Below are 18043 nucleotides of genomic sequence, written 5' to 3'. Positions count from 1 at the left end.
AGACACATTTTAATTATTCGAACTAGTTTCTTGGGAATACCAAATTCAATAAGGATATCATATAAAACTTCTCTCCTAACCGAGTCATATGCCTTTTTGAAATCTATGAATAACTGATGTACTGTACCCTTATACTCCCATTTTTTCTCCAATATCTGTCCAATACAAAAAATCTGATCAATAGTCGATCTATTAGGCCTACGCCTAAAACCACACTGATGATCCCCAATAATTTCATCTAAATACTACGGAGTTGATATTCTCACAAGAATATTGGACAAAATTTTGTACGACGTCAACAAAAGTGATATTCCTCGAAAGTTACCACAGTTAGTCTCGTCCCCCTTCTTGAAAATAGGTACAATTATGGACTCCTTCCATTGTTCTGGTACAATTTCCTTTTCCCAAATAGCAAGTACAAGTTTATAAATTTCGCTAGATAATGCCCTTCCACTCTCTTGTATTAATTCTGCTGGAATTTGATCGATACCTGGAGACTTGTACTTTTTCAGATTTTCTATCGCAATTTCGACTTCTGAAAAAGTTGGTTCGGGTATAAATGGCTCATCAGTTTGTATTTCAATTTCGTCCCGATCATTTCTATTTGGCTTATGTTTATTTAGTAGTTGCCCAAAATAGTTTTTCCATCTGTTCAGGATTGAATGAGAGTCTGCAAGCAAGTCACCATTCTCATCCTAGAATATGAATATCCTTAGTTTATAAGGAAAATTAATTTAGTTTAGTTAGGAAGTTAATGCGAACTGACAGAAATACCATATGTAGCCTATCTTTAATTTATTGACTTCAATTAGGTAAATTCAAGCTTGTATACACTATAATGCACACTACATTCACTCCGATCAATAATGAAGATTTGCTTGATATTATGGCTAGTAGTATGTCTATGAATTGAAGCTTTTCAGTGTCTGTGTTTTCATAAAATGATTTGAAGTAGCCTGTATGTTTCGTGCTATATTACTTTATTATTTTTAAATATTATATGTTGAAGTCATAGTTGTGGTTATAGGAATAACATCCAATAACATAGACCCGCCCAAAACGCTAATAATTGAGTTTTCTTTTACTAGGTTTATCATGGTGTATTCGTATGTTGGTAAGTCTGGAGTCAGGAAAGTAACTATAACGTAAAGTTCCATTTTCAGTACTGGTTTGGAGTACGGAAACAAGTAACATTCGATATAGTATGAAACAAAAAATTGAAAGTGGAATGTCATGTACGTGGCCATGTGTAATAAAATTGTGGGTATTGTACAAAAGAAGACTATCTGCCAGAGGAGTGAAACCGAGAGAGAAGTTTCCGGTAGCAAGACTGTGCAGTCCGTTGTTTTGTTGCCCGATCACCAGAAGCGCTAAACGTTTCAGTGGAATTTTTTGATTGGATGCTAATTCGAAAATAGACGAGAGCGTGATGACTATTTTACGAGTCGTTTGTATGTTTATGTTATGTAATTAAGAAAATAAGTGAAAATTTCATCATAACTAATATTTTATTTATACTTGTTCTGTTGAAAATTTTACTTATTATCTAAATTAAATAACAAACACATAAAAGTAATAACATTCATCTTTAACACTCTTTATCAGTTGATCAATAAAACCACCAATATCGCGCTCAAATGTTCATAGCCAGACCACCAGGAGCGCACCATTTGTTCTCAGAGAATTGTTTCCGTGAAGTTCAATAAATAAAATCTTTTCTTCTGTATAAAGTCCATTATTTCAAGATTAATGCTAGCAAACAGAGTTTTACTTCGAAATAATAAGTAAATAGTCGTCTTTTTCTATAAGATCTATTGCACATGGCCAGATACATGACATCCCATTTTCAATTTTGTATATATGGATTTCTAGCGCAATGTTAATTCCTTATGTACTATAGTTTGAAATACACTTGGTGTGTGTGTGTGCGCGTGCGTGTGCGTATGTGCGTGCTTGTGTGTGTGTGTGTGTGTGTGTGTGCAGATTTGTGATAAATATATTAAAATACCCAATTATTAATCCTTTATTTCGTAAATGTAACGTAAGCCATAAGTTGGCATATTGAGTTGTAATAAAAAAGCAAAATAATTATAAATATATTTTATAGAAAACTCCAAGTAGAAAAGGAGTTTCAAGCAGGTGGTTAATTATTGGTATTGAAGTACAGGGGTGACCACAGCACGACTAGAGAGCAGCATGCGGCTCTTAAAAAGTTCTAACTATAAGATAGTGAATCCCTGTAAGCTTCTTATTGCTGATATTATAAAGACCATGTATAACATGTCTGCCGATGGTGCGTATATAATACAAGTCCTCAGAAAGTTGTTGTAGTTTCGCTGTTCATCGCTAGAGGGTAATATAAAGCAATTTATATTCACTTTAGTTCAGAGATTGGCTTTTTTTTTAATTCTGAGTCATAAAGCCTCTATGAAAAAATATTTGAAAATGAAGTAAAACTAGGAGATTACATATGTGAACTAAATGGGCTGGCGAAAGAAATAAATGACATATTTACTGTATTAGCGCACTTAAACTTTCTCTTTTTTATTTCTTTCTTTTATTTGTTTTTTTTTTTTTCTTTTTGGAAAATCCCTTTCTTGTTGACGTCATAGAGAATTCCAGGCCAGTTGTGGTTGATTCGGCTGTGTAAAGTTGAAGCTTTTGGAAATTGAAAAACTGAAACAGTTACAACTAAGTCACTGTTCAATCACTGAATCTTGGAAACAAGTAAATGAACAAAACTATTGTAAATTAAAAGAATATAATAAGAGATATCTCAATTTTGGGGGCAACCTACTCGTGTGAGTCATTGTATTCAACATTTCATTACATAAAAGAGTGTTATCGCACTGTACACTGCACGATGAAGAAAACTACGGAACCAAACTGCGCGAAATAAGCGTGCACTCGTGTCCTTGAGGTGGCATGACGTCAGCCGAGTGTCATGTGTCCAGCTCTCTTCGCCAAGAACCTAAACGAATGAAAATTGTAGAAAGAGTAGTTTGTACATTGCATATGAATTATGGTATCTTTCAGATTCCTCGTGTTAATATCTGAGCATATTATCAAGTCTTTAAAAGGAAATCAGGATGTTATGATCAGGAATAAATTTAGAGATAGAGCTCAAAATTTGTTCCACATATTTACCGTATATAAATGCAATTTATCCTTGTCTACTTCTATGTTACTTTTGGGTTTGAGAATATTTCACGACCATAACAGGTTTGTGTCTGATTTTTGTTCCAAACATATTCAGAAATTCAATATTTATAAATATTGTCAAATATTGAGCTCCTCTGTGTTTTACGTAAGAAAATAAATACTTCTGTTTCTCTTCAGTACAGTGTTTATATTTATTCAGCAACGTATAACAATGGCAAAACACTTAAAAATGACTATGTGATATTTCGTTATATTACACTACAAAAACATTAATAATTCAATAATTGTGAAAACACTCTCGATCAGGCAAATTCCTGGAACACAGATAATTATTAAGATTGCGCAATAGCTGTCTTTTGTTTTAAGTAACTATCAACAGTTGCCTGCCGAAAGAATGTGAACAGCATGCAATTATTATTTCGATTATGTAACGACTGGAAAGCTTTGTATGTGGTTAAACAAAGAGGAATAAAATTAGAAACTGTAGCACACATAAAACAGGATAAACTTTTGTGAATCACATTTGCACTTAATGTACAGTTGTAAGGATAACTTTTGTATGAATTTTAGGCCTACCTATTTTACTTAATTTGTGCTTATTTCATATTTATCGTATTATGTACACTACAAATTTGACAGAAGAAAAGGCATACAACTGGCAAGATTCCTTATTTTGACATGTTCCATTGTTGTTATAAACTGCCTAGTTCACTTAAAGCCATAATTAAAACATTTCTACTTAATTTTTATTTTTGTAAATGTGTTTATATAAATTAGTAAATATAAATTCAGAAGTAATGCATTTTAATTTTGTATTTCACTGAATTATTTATTTCTTTTTCAGATAAATTTTTGCATCTCCTGAAGGGTAAGTCTAGGATACCTTATATTTTTCCTGGAGTTATTACATTTGTAATCCTACGCCATAAATTTGGTGGAGTTTGCAGCGTATTATTTTTAAAAGTAACTGCTATTAAAATAAAAATTGTAAATATTTATGGAAAACTATCCTGTTTTGCGCTTGGAAGATAAAATAATTGAATATCGATAAAAATTTGTCTTTCACGTAAACGTCTACAGATGTTACGAAGCATTTGGTGTCACCTGCGTTTTGTAATTACGAAGATTACACTATCAAATACACTTTGACCACCTTGAGTCAAATCTTGAAGAAACATCTCATTAGAAGTATCATTCACTCTAAGAACTAGATGATTGGGTGAGCAAGTTTAAAAAAGTGTATATTATACAAATAACAAGGACTACCAACTATACAGTGAATATTGTTCTGTACAACATCACAACACTTCAAAACCACAGTAATCATTAGCTTCTGGAAACAAAGTTCATCTATACAATACCACATACGTTGAGCTTTCTTATACCAGTAACAGCTGTTCATACTACCACTGGAATATCGCTAACTAGAAAACTTTATAGGGCTATTGAATAATAATTAAACTAGCAAAAAGTCTTTCGCGAAACTTTATGTAGTTTACTAACTGCCTTATCTTTTCTTAGCCTGCAGCTAGACATTCTCTTGACATCACACCCAATTTTCCAACAAGCATATTACATAATATTAAACACTGATTTTCATGGATGGAAGCGTAGTATACTCTATAGGTACTATACATGTATATTACACAAAATGAAGACTGTTACACTAACAGCGTTGTAATTGCATTGAGTTCTGAATGTTATATAGACATATACTACTTAAATGATACATTCTGTTAAATACGTTATTTCGGATGTTAACTTTGGTTACCATATTAAATTTTTTAATGCGTTTTGCGTGTTTATAATATCAACAGCACTTATGCAAGACAGTAAGGTCGTAATTCTCAACTCAACATTATTGTCCAATGATTGAACAACAAAATCTACAGGAAATGTTTCTGCGCGATCCCTCCTGGATCAAAATTGCAGCTATGTTACCTATTCTAAATTTGATTTGTCAATTGAAGTTGTCAATAGTTCGTAAAGCGTATATTATAGCTATTTACTCAGTACCATGCACGAAGTATAGAAATTTACGAATAATTCTTTCATTTATTTCTCTTCCTGTGTGAAATGTCCATGTAGTGTGTCTGCTATCTGTGTCGAAAATATGTTATTGTTACAGTATTGCATGTAACACATTAATACTAAACATTTTATCAAACCTAAATGTAGATGAGTAGTTCAGTAAGCTGAAGTTTTCTAATTAATGGGAAGGAAGCTCGATCTTCGACTGTGAGAGTTCTGGTAGAAGAAGCTATAGTGGGGATAATTTTCTATGAGTGATTATTAAGGTTCGGATAAAGTAGCTGTATCAGGATAGGTATCCTTGGTCCTTTCGTTTTGTTTACAAACATAACTACTTGTCATGTGTTCCCCAACCGATAGTAGTGAAGACGTACTATATCCAGTCCTATCGGCTATACTGTCCATTTACTGATGTTCTAGCTAGGGGGTAGGGAGCGCTCTTCCCAGCAGGTAGAGTTTTAAGTAGCAGAAGAGGGTAGTGTTTACTTAGTCTGAAGAAAGTCAAAGCCCTATCCTCTACAACTATACAGCCTATCCTGAAACAGCTACTTTATCCCAACCTTAGTGATAAGATTTCCCATGAATTTCTCATTCTAACACAGCTTCAATATAACTGTCTCATCTTATTGCATTCGTGAAAGTACAACGCTATAAAATCGTGCCGTTGTCTCTGTAAGTGAAGTTAATATTGTACTATATCTTTTCCATCAATGAAACTGAAGAAATAGTTTTCAGTTTTCTGAAAATCCAAAACAAAAGTTATGTTAAAAGGAAACTAAATTAATTTAATTGTGGATGCGACATTTTTTGTTGAATTAACTGTACCTCAATGATATCAGGGTCATTGATCCTTGCTCGAGGTGCGAAGTGGTCAGTAGTTTCATATGCAACCTGTAAATCAGCTTGTCATACCTTATACTGCAGCTCATACGCGCGTATCATAATTCTTGATCATAATTTCTTAGCGCTACTGCGAAAGTTACATTCTGACTTTCGTAATCGGATATACACTCAAGTCTTGCTGCATTCTTCACTTGTGTAAAATGGAGTTAATAAGTACCTAGATGTAAAAATAAAAGTGGACTGGCGTATTTCAATTACGAACTCTGTTTACATGTCATTTGAAGACCCGTATCTGTAGAAAACTTGAGAGTTCTGAAGAATTAGTATGAAGGTCTGGTAATATTCTGTACGGATGATGAAGTATAAAAATTAATACACTGCCCAGAAATATTTTATTTTAAATATTAAACATGATAGAATTCAGAAATATCAATTTCGAAGCTAGAATCGACAGGAAGGTGAAATTGGCTTAGGGAGAGAAGAAAGACCAAAAGTTAGTTGAGAAAGAAAGGGGGGAAAAAGTCTGGAAGAAAAAGATAAGTAAACAGGAGGAGGAGAAGAACAAAGATGCACCAAAAATGAAATGACGGAAGAAGCAGGTGAAGAAGTACAAGTAAGAGAAAAGAGAGGAAATTATAGGGAGGTGAAGGAAAATGGAGAAAATTAGAGGCAGACAGGGTAGGAAGTTAAGAAAGAAGGAAATGGAGAAGTGAGAGATGAAGGAGAATTAGGAAGGCGAAGAAAGATGGAGAAGGAATTAAATAGAGGGAAAGAATTGAGAAGAAATAAAATGTAGGAATTAAAAAAAAAGAAGATAAAGAGGAAATAATATGGAGGACGAATTAATTTCAGGAAGAAGGAATGAAGGGGAGAGAAGTACAAAGCAGGTGAATAGAAAACCAATTTAGTTCAGAAAAGAGGTGCTGGAGAGAAAAATGGGAGAATTGATAGAACGAAGAAATACAGAGGAATAAGTAAGAAGAAACAAAGGGAAATGGATGAGAAACTGAAGAAAAAATAGGTGGCAGATAAATAAAATGGTACAGACATTAAGAGTAGTAAGAAGGAAATGAAATACGAGACAGAAGGAAAATAAATGAATGGTAATTAGGAAAATGGAAAATGAATTAAGAAGAGGCAGATTTGGGAAAAAGGGAAATAGAAGAGGAATTAAAAGAAGGAAGAAGAAGGAAAATAGAAGAGAAATGAAAAGAATAAAGATGTGTGAAGGTAGAAGAGGTATTAAAAGAAGGAACAAGAAGGTTAATAGAAGAAGAATTAAAAGAAGGAAAACAGAAGAGGAATTAAAAGAAAAACAAGAAGAAGAAAAATAGAAGAAGAATTAAAAGAAGGAAGAAGAATGAAAATAGAAGAGGAATTAAAAGAAGAAATAAATGTGAAGATAGAAGAGGTATTGAAAGAAGGAAGAAGGAAAATACGAGAGAAATTAAAAGAAAGAAGGACGAAAATAGAAGTGAAATTAACAGAATAGAAAGGAAAATATAAGATAAATTATAAGAAAGAAGAAGGAAAGGAGAAAAGTAATAGAAAAAGGGAAGAGGGAGGGAAATAGCAGTGGAGAGATGAACACACATTGAATTACGTTACGTAGAATTGTGATGCAAGTCCGCTGTGATAGACAAGTGGTAGCGTTAGTACTTCTTGACCAGACAGTCCGAGACAGATTCTCGACATAGTTAAGGAAGAAATGTATCTTCTTACAATGAAACTGCAGTAGGTGTGTGTCCCTTATTTTACTAATGTCTTATGTTAACTCGGTAGTGGTTCTTTCTTGTGTTAATCCCAACTCCAGGCAGACCCACTTTGCGTAGTTGTCTATAATGTCGATTTTAATGATGTAACTACCTCTACACTGATTGTGCCCATACAAAAAGAGGTATACAACGACTAAGAAAGAAAGAATAAAGATGGAATTACTTTACGAAAAGAAAATGCATGGATATTAGTACCGGTACTCTACTTTCTCGCAGGTTGATGACTTGCTGTTTTCCTTGTACCTGTCGCGTGTTGTTACGCAATTTCTGACCCAGAGCTTGTTGCGTAAACTATGCTTAGGGACAATATGGGTGCGTAGACTTCTTAAGTGTAATTATTAATTATGTAATAACCTGTCGTATTAGAGAGCTGCCAGATTATTATTCACACATTTCTATCCCACTTTTTAATGCAAATTAATTTTAAACTATAGGTTCTTTATTCCAGTACAGGGCAATAACATCAACAAACTCTCAAGTTCTGGAAATAAAATATGTTTCACGCATGCTTTCCCTCTCTCCGCTAAGAGAGAACATGTACGCACACCTACACACAAAAGAAACATGGATGAAAAATACTTTGCGGTTTTGAGGTCACTTGGTTTTCGAGGGTTAATGCCTCTTACCTCTTACAAGACTTGAAGTACGAGCCAATGACCTGATATTTTCTTTATGAAGCTAAATTTATTACAAATTGCATAGTAGTTCCTAGTAATGACCAAGTTAAATGCAATTCAAATCCGCTATTAATTGCTCTTCGGCTACTTCCGTTTTCTATATACAGTAGACATAACTTTTAATAACTCTGACATCTTAGTATATCTTAAATTATAACTAAATCACACGATAGATACATATACCAGAATTTACATGGACAAAATTACCTTATAGTTGTTTTCTGGAGACCTATTCTTTCAGATACTACTCAATTTTATATTTTGAATTCTTATATGTGAAGGAACCTTCTTCAATCATAACATATCTTATAAATACATATTCCTGAAAATTCTGCTACAACTAATGATTTTACTTCCGAAAAACTGGTTTCGTAAACAATTAAAGGAATAATGTAATTTTTTTAATATTTAATGGCACACACTGTTATACTTTTAACATTATTTCAGAAAGACAAAACTAAGTAGTTTTGTTTTAAATACGCAATGGTAAGTTTGGTATTTAGTAATAGTACATTGACTTTTTTATTTAACGCATAATATTAAAGCAAGTATTTTTTTAAGTCTGGTGCATTATAATTATGTATTTTACCAATGAATTTGACTGAAAAAATATAATATTGTGTAAATATTGTTTCTTAAACTATATTTGGTTAAATTTTGTATTACTAGATCAATATTAAAGTCATGTCAACGTGTCAAATTAGATCACATTTCTGCACTAAGGTTAAGTTACTCAAGTCAAATGATAGGCCTGTTACCTAATCGACAACCTGGACCGTTGCATAAGCGCTGAAAGTGACTTTCTTAGGTTCGGAATATTCACCTATCCTTCGATTCTTTTTTATAACGGATTTAAGATTTCCGCCATTCTTTCCTTCGGTGTTCCCTCCACACCCTTCTCCCAGATATTCGAATCTTGCAGGCAGTTCCCCAATACTATTTCTTCTACGCGCAGTTTCAGTATAGGGTAGTGATGTTGAAGATGAGTTAACCACTGCTCCCCCGATCTCCTTCAGCTTTTGCGATAGTCCAAAGAACCTGTTGGACAGGGTGTTGGCAGTATTCGAAGCGGGAACCGTGTCTATGTAACGATACGCCATCGGCCTCCTCGCTGGCGGACTTTTGCTACGATGGTTTCCATTGATTGCGTTGCGACTCCGGTTTCTGTTCTTCTGATAATGCTGCTGCGTCTGCTGTTGCTGCTGAGTTTGTTGGTATTGAGGTGAAGGAGAATTACTGAATACTTCTTCAACGTCTTTCTTTTTAGTGTGACTCTTGTTCTTGTTTACGCTCTTATTTGAACCAGATTTTAGTGATGTTGTGACGGGTATTCCCCAAGCCGGCGGTGCTGGTGAGTAGGCCACCAGATTTCCAGTGTTTACACCGTTACCATAAAGCCAAGCGCCTTGTTGAATGACAGGTACTACCATTGTTGGTTGAGGCTGTTGCTGATCCACCGATACTCTAATAAATTGCCCTCTGACTACCATTTGTTGGTTGTTGCTACTTCCAAGTCTCTTTTGTGACATTACAGTCGCATTCGCGTCCGATTGGCTTTTTGTTAGAGGCAGTTTCTTGTTATTGACCGAATCTAGTGCATTTGGACTTTTTATCGGTTGGGATGGGGGTTGTGGTGCTGGTGCTTTGTTTCTGCGCGTATACCTCTTACGTTCTGGCCTCTGAGGTGGTTCAGTTGAATTCGAGTTGTTTTCATCATCTTCTGCCGAGGCCTGAGGCAGTGTCGTTGAAGGTGGTGGTGACCACACCTTCCTCAGTTCCCCACCAGAGTCGTCCTCACCATTACCTGAATGTATTACCAATATGGCCGGTTGTCTCTGCCTTTGCATTATCTCCTTTCTCGTACCTGATACATCAACATCTGAGCGAATCACACCCTCTATCTCTTTGCAGAATCTTGACTTATTCCCTGCACTGGTGTTTGCCGAGAGAAGATTTCCAACGTCAGGAGTGCTGATACTTATAATGCTCGACGGTCCACACAACTCCTGATCGTCGTCTAAAGCTATAAGATTCTCGACTGGATTTTCCATTGGAAGACCCCTCGAGACTTCAATGTGAGTGACGCCATCTCCATCTGTCCTCTGAACTAAGTTGAACCTGGTTCCTGCAACTGTTGAAAGGACTTCAACTTCACTGCTAGGACCAGAGCTGTTGGATGAAGTTCTTGTTGTTGGTAGATGGATGGGCTTAGTGATAGGTTTCGTTGTTGTTTTAAGTGTAGGATTTTTTTCCGATGCCTCTTTCAAGGCCTTAATGATGGACTCTGGTGTGAGAGTTGACTGCGATGAACTGCTCAATGCTTGTGTTCTATTTGGTGCTGGAGATGTGTCTTTTCTTCTGTGAGGGTGTCTGTACTGGTCTAGTTTCACGCGCCGACTCGTCTCTTGGAAACTTTCACAGAGTTTCTTCATGTTTTCCTCACTTGAGCATTCGAATACTATTGCTTCCAACCCTGACGACGTATCAGTACCAGATGGGGACAGTCTTTGGGATCTCCTCTTCTTAACAACCCAGACAACAACACGTTGAAATGAAGGATCAATGTGACAGAATGCGATTTCGTTAACGGCGTATGTCTCTCTTGAATCTTCGTGCTCATCTTTACTGTTGACTACTGTTGTCGCTGTTGGAACCGTCGGTTTGACTGCCGTCGCTGAATTTCTCTGCTGAAAGAGAGACAGGGACTTAACAATCGCCGAAACTGAGGTTGTGCCTACAGTCGTTGGAGATGGTGTTGGTGGCGACGAAGTGTCTTCAGTATCAGAAGCTCCACTGCTGTTAGCACTGTCCGTAGCTACGGACGACACGCAGGATGATGTAGATGACGATGTGGCCCGTGTCGAAGGCGTAGGTCGCCCAGGCGTGGCTACAGTGGTCGTATTTGGATGGCACTTGAAGACATGGTCGTCAACAAAACAACATGACGAAGAGTTGCTCATGGTATCATCGGCTGATGATCCCAAGGATCTGGTTGAAGCTGAATCGTCGTCACCGTCGGATTCGAAACCTTCATCGTCATGCCGCTTTGAATTATGCTTGTGGTTCAGCGGGCGTTTGATCAGTTCTAATCCATCCCGACAGCGGAGAATGTACCGGCGGTCCAGACGGTCGTCGCCGTTGTTCGACCATCCTCGTGGCCCCGCCACGCTGCGATTCGCAGGCAGCAGCGAGCGAATTAGAGTGGCGAGGCTGCTGGCGTCCACTGCCCCATCTACCGGCTCTCTTCCGAGGAGAATAGCCTCACACTGCATGCTGATTAATTATTTTGTCTTTCGCCTCCACCGCAGAATTCTCCCTTCCTCAAACTTCCCGTGGAGGTAGTTTTATTTCCAAGTCTCCTTGCTCCTGCTGTAAATCTTGTTCTTCTGTGCCCACCGTTGTTGGTCTATGAGGTTAAAGTTCGCCGCCATCTTGCTCAGTCACGGTTTGGTTCGTTCGTTTTTTCCAAACCTGTAATTAGAAAAGAAAAATAATGCATGATTACAAGTCCAGACATTTCTTTAAGTATTGCGGTAAGTGATTGTTTTTTTTTTCTTCAGGTAATAAATGTTTGGATATTTTATTAATTTTTAACATACTAGATCTGCTTACAGCCAGCTCTGTGAAACAAGAAGTATATAATTATTTCAGTAAATATTACAAGGAAATGAATAATAGCACTCGAAACTTCCTGTAAAATTAATCATAGTCAGTGAGTTAGTTTATTAATACACGCCAGTGAAGGCAAAACCATGTTTATGGTAAAAATATATTCGCGAACCTAACGTATACAATTATTATTAAAATACACAACATAAGAACTAAGATGCCCTTAACACTAACTTCACTACACAAATTATAGTAAAGATTAAGATGGGTATTAAATCTACAATACTAATTGAACCGGAATCTTATTCTGTTATTTAAATGTTGACTTCAAGTATTTTTGTCGCATGCAACTTAGAGCTGTGTTTCCTATTAGTGACAGATCAATTTCTTTAAGAAAATTTAGCATTAGTAATAGGTATACATGTGCAAAAGTTAGGATTGTAAATTTAATGTAGATATTTATTAATTACATAAAATAAATTTTCTTCGTTATTAGATAGGCTACTTGTTCACGTGCTGACATAGAACCAAGAAAATCGACTCCTGCTTCAATAATTTCAATTTCCTGCCGCTGCCTTATTAATTTGCTTCATATAAGCTCTGATGAATCTATTACGGTAGGCCTATAATATAAGTTTTCAGGAAAAAAAAGTCAACTTTCTTCTTTAGTTGCTGATTTTGAATGATGAGTACTATTTCATTTCAAATAAGTTGATGTTTCGTTAAAATTCCTTAAGAGAAATGAACTGTGTTCCTACGTGACAATCCAGTACATTACATATATGACATATACAGTAACGTATACCGGTTATGGAGTTATTGTATAAGTAAATTATGTTTTATTTAACGACGTTCGCAACTACGGAAGTTATATCAGCGTCGCAGGTGTGCCGGAATTTTGTCCGGCTCTACTGACACGAGCTTGTCGCATTAAGCACACTTAAAGCGCACTTAAATGCCATCGACCTGGACCGGGATCGCACCCGCAACCTCAGGCACAGATGGCCAGCACTCTACCGACTGCGCCATCCAGGCCGACTATATTTGTACGAGAAAGTTTGAAGTTTTGAAATGTATTTTTCATTAAATATATTATAAAACCTACATCAGGTTTTGAGAAGGGCGTAAACATGTTATAGTGGGTGAACAATATAGAGCAGAACAGAAGCCTCGCGCGACCTTGAGTCCCCCACCTGTGCGCGCATAGCCTGACGGCCAACCGTGAAACCTGTTCTGCTCTATACTGTTTACTCCGCTGTTCTTCAGTTGGTTCCCAAACAGAATATCAACAACGTGAGTAGGTTCCCCATGTTCAAATATAAACAACGTGAGTAGGTTCCTCATGCTCAAATATCAACAACGCGAGTAGGTTCCAAGGCTGTATGGGAAGGGAATGTTTATCGATCATGTAGCAGAGTAGTGAAATACTGTATGTTCAAATATCAACAACGGGATGAGGTAGTTGTTATTGCCTATAATGCCACCTATAATCGATCATGACCCGTGGTTCCACCTAGGTTAATCGATCATGACCCGTGGTTCCACCTAGGTTAAAATATAAATACCGATCATAAGTTTCAGTGATTAGCAGAGTAGTGGCAGTGGAAGTACAGGACAGCATGGATTTCACTACTATGCTCAGTGAAAAGGGGAAGAAACTCTTAGTGGTCAAAGATAACAAGTTCGGTTTTCAGGAAACATTTTCTGGTGGTGTGGAAATATATATTTGTGTTAAAAGAGGATGTAAGTATTTCGTGAAACTTTCTGATTCAGATATTATAATGGAATGCAACGTCGAACATAATTACAACACTACTGATACTGCAACTTTAAATAAAATTATGAAGTTTTTCGATGCAGTGTGTCCGCCAAGCACAAAACATTTTAACTTACCTACTAACGTAGACAGTAGTTGACAGCTCTAAGTCTGTATGAAATGGGAAGATAAATGTTTTCTTGCTTGGTCTAGCGCTGAAACCAATTGCAGTACACATGAGAAATCAACCTGGAACCAACTCGAGTATAGCGCTGCGACGAAATGGGAACCGATTCACAGATTTGGGAACCAATTCCAGTACGCCCGTTCACTCAGTAGTTGTGCTTATATTACAGACAAATGGGTACAGGTACAAACATTTCAAGTAAAAAAGAATAATTAGGCCCTGAATGAAACGTAAATATCAATTAGCCTTCTCAGTAATCCCGAACACTTTGTGTTTTCCATAACAATAGTAATCAACATGGCACAGAAACGAAATTTATGACTTCTTGAAAACGGATTCATTATGAAGAATCTCTGCAACCTGAATATCACTAATTACGTATCTTTCCGATTTCATTTTTTTCATGAACTGAACCCTTTTCTTCAAACTTCCCAATTAATGCACGATAAGAAAGTGTGGTACAAAGATCGTCTTTCAAATGAATTTCTATCCTAAATCTTCTTAATCCGGCAGTGAAGTTCATAACTGCATTCGTAACAACATTGCACTAATATTTTTACTAAAAAACGTTACAATTCAGTCATATGACTTCCAATTTAATGTAACCTACAACATAGTTTACATTACATACATTTTATTACATTACATGATAAGTCATATGACTGAATTACAACATTTTTTTATTAATAAAATTACAATTTACTTATCTGATCCTTCAAAATGAATTGTAAGCTAAGCGAAATCTTGTTTGAAGATCTAAATCAATTTTCTCAAAATTTCTCGCGTACATCGTTAGGCTTTTGTTTTACTGATATTATAAATTTAATTTCATTCATTTGCTTTGCTACCCGTATTGTCCTTTAACTTGCTGTCCTTAGTGTTCATGTTTAACTTTTTCGTAGGAAACCTCTGTTCTGTCGAAATATACTACTCAAATGCTGACCACTTGAGTACAGATTAAGTTTAACAAGAAAGATAATAATCGTGATACGCACGTATCGATATTCCAAGCCTCGGAAACGTGCTATCACACATAAATCTTAGCTCATTTTATTTAGTGAGCTTATAAATAATTGGAATCGACCTTGAAACCGCTCTTAACCTGATCAGCTTGTTTCCCAACAAAGGTCAAGTTCTTAACGTGATCACAAAGTAACCCAAGTCGGTAGGCTGAAGTGTATCCATGTAATTGGAACCGCCTTCCAGCTGGTGTTAGGTTTCCAGATCGTCTTTCATTGTTATGGGAAACCTGTATCTAACCCTTGCAAATGATACTTGTAATATCAATGTGTCAAACCGCACACTTTGTGCCAAGCTGTTATGGACAAGGGAATCTCACTATTCCACTACTTTAGTGATATATTGAAGGTAGGCGACTTAATTCCTAATTACTCTAATTACTGTTTACAGATCTCCTATTATATCTCTGCCTCTGTGGCTAACGAGAAATAACAGGCTTCGGCACGAAATGGAGTCACGTGGTTATCATGGTCTAGTCATGGCCATGTTGACAACCGCCTAATATAAAATAAATACATATTCAAAGTTTTAAAAAAACAAAGGAATTTCTATATTAAACTCCTGTTAAACGTGCATTTACATATAAACTTGTTCAATATTAGCCATGTTATGACTTAGAATGTGACGTCGACCCGTAGCCTGTCTTTCTCGTTAGCCACGCTCTGCCTCTATGTGACGTCACATTTTGCGATGAGGGCAAGAGAGATGGCAGAAGTTTGCAATGTTTATAATGCTCTGACGCCAACGACCAAGATAAGCCACTTTAAATTTACCGGTCACTCATCGGCAGAGATATAATAGGAGATCTGTACTAGTGAAGGCTTCTTTAATTTCGTTTCTGTTGGTTGCTAAAAATTATGACATTTATGTAAATAATAAACGGATTTATTAATTACTAATCAGATAATTAATGTGAATAACATATCGTAAAGAAATGGGTACGGATGACTAGACGACCACATCTCTGAGACAGTTTTAGAATTACTTATTAGGGTATTTATAAAAAGCAGTAGCTTTTATTCGTTCTAAGCTTATTTTATTTCATCACAATTTTTGTTTCATTTTTATTACGCTGATTTCTCTAATGCGATAATAAAAGTACGAATAATCTCTGTAAAGTTATGGATTAGTCCACCGCTGTGGAGTAACGGTTAGCGCGTCTGACCGTGAAAAGAGCGGGTCCGGATTCAAATTATGGTTGGAACAATTTACCTGGTTGGGGTTTCTCCGGGGTTTTCCCTCAACCAATTGAAGCACAATTGCTGGGCAACTTTCGGCGTTGGACCTCGGACTCATTTCGCCATCATTAATTCACATACAATCATCATCATCCATTCATCAGTCGGATTGAGTTCACGGCGCGGCGTGCTGTACTTGTACAAGAGCGCGGCCGTTCGGCTACCCGATCATTCACAGAACAGGAGTGGTACGCACAATAAGCCTCAGATTGCAGTGTACGAGAAAAAAAGTTATTGATTAAGAATTTTTTCATGATCATCTTTTATTATTTAAAATTTCGAGTTTTTGTATATTTCATGGTTCAATTACCCAAATTTAGAATTTTTATAGCAGTTTAATTCGCAACGTGGGGTGCAATGGCATTTCTGTAAAGGAACTACAGTGGGTACATTTTTCTTTCTATCCATATTTACATCGTAAAACTATTTTTTAGCACTTTCACAATGTCAAACTGTTAAAAACTGTACGTCCTACGGTTTATCTCACGTATCCTTGATTCGTAACCGAGAGCACAGTGCGGACTTCGTATGGGCAGCTGTCCTGTGCATTGCCGCTTCCACTTTCACGAGCGTGGAATGATAAAATGTACGCATTGTATAATTATGAAAAGCTTACACTATAGTTAAAAGTAAAGTGAGATAATGAAAGAAGAACGTCGAGCATAAAAGAAAATGGTAAAATGGAACTATAATTAGCTCAATGGGACAATCACCTAATCATGAAGTTAATATTTGAGGAGAAAAATTCGCTCCGGCGCTGGGGATCGAACCCGGGTCCTTGGTTCTACGTACCAAGCGCTCTGACTACTGACCTACGCCGAATTCAATCCGCAACACCGGACCGAACCCTCCTCCTTCAATATTTCCCTTTGTGGCCTGGCTCCAAGTTCTCCTCAAATATTTTCAATATTACAGATATTATTCTATAGGACAAATTAATAAATATATAGGCTAATAATCATGAAGTAATGGTGGCGATGATTATAGCTATGACGATGATAATGATGAAAAATGTTTCGAAGATGATTTTTATTATACAGTAATTACTACAACGAAGAAAACGAAATGATGACGAAAAAGACAGTGGCGATTGATAATGGAGACGATGTTGACAATGAATATTTGATTGTCAGGCACATTTTGGAATCAGTCGATTATTTCAGTCTCTTGTTGAGAAAGGGCGATTTTTTAATTCAACTTTCTTCTAATGTAGCCAATAATAGATTTTCGGAGTGGATTTAGCGTTCCATGGCAAGTACGAAATACTTGAATCTCGAAAAACATTAATCGAGTGCTTTTCACAACTACTCAAAGACTATTGAAAGTTAATAAAACCACTTTGGCCGGTCTTAAGCGAATCTGTATCCACTAGGCGTGTCAAGAAAGCAAGACTGGTATATTAATGTTGGATAATTTTTCGGTCTTTATGTCGTAAATTATTTCTGTTTCAATTTCACACATATTTCACTCAATTAGTATACTTTCTAGATGTACAGACGAGTGCATTTATCTCGATTCTGCTTAATTAAATTATTTCAGCGTGAAGATATAAAACAAAACTGCATGGAATAGCTCGGCACCAAGCGCAGCGTGTTGCCCGCTCTGTTTAATGTCTTGTCTCACCATCTCTCTACATGCCATTTCGAAGGTCGAAGACTTGCGCGAGTTAGAAACAAGGCTGAGAATATACGCCATGAATGGCTGGATGTAGGACAGCTTTTTTTTTTTCTTCTGTCGTAGTTTCC

At 36.4% G+C, this 18043-nt stretch overlaps 1 protein-coding gene across 1 annotated transcript in view; it reads right to left on the bottom strand.

The window, feature by feature from the left end:
• Positions 1-3323: 3323 nt before the first annotated feature.
• The window catches only part of LOC138698005 (uncharacterized), a 279462-nt gene continuing 264742 nt past the window's right edge, over positions 3324-18043 (bottom strand). The window contains exon 4 of the mRNA XM_069823682.1: positions 3324-11959. Within this exon, the coding sequence (XP_069679783.1) occupies positions 9247-11760 (2514 nt within the window). The 5' untranslated portion in view covers positions 11761-11959 and the 3' untranslated portion in view covers positions 3324-9246. The remainder of the gene's footprint in view (positions 11960-18043) is intronic.

Source organism: Periplaneta americana, chromosome 1 (genome assembly GCF_040183065.1).
Source record: "Periplaneta americana isolate PAMFEO1 chromosome 1, P.americana_PAMFEO1_priV1, whole genome shotgun sequence".
Classification (NCBI taxonomy): domain Eukaryota; kingdom Metazoa; phylum Arthropoda; class Insecta; order Blattodea; family Blattidae; genus Periplaneta; species Periplaneta americana.
This window is presented reverse-complemented; position numbering and strand designations above follow the sequence as displayed.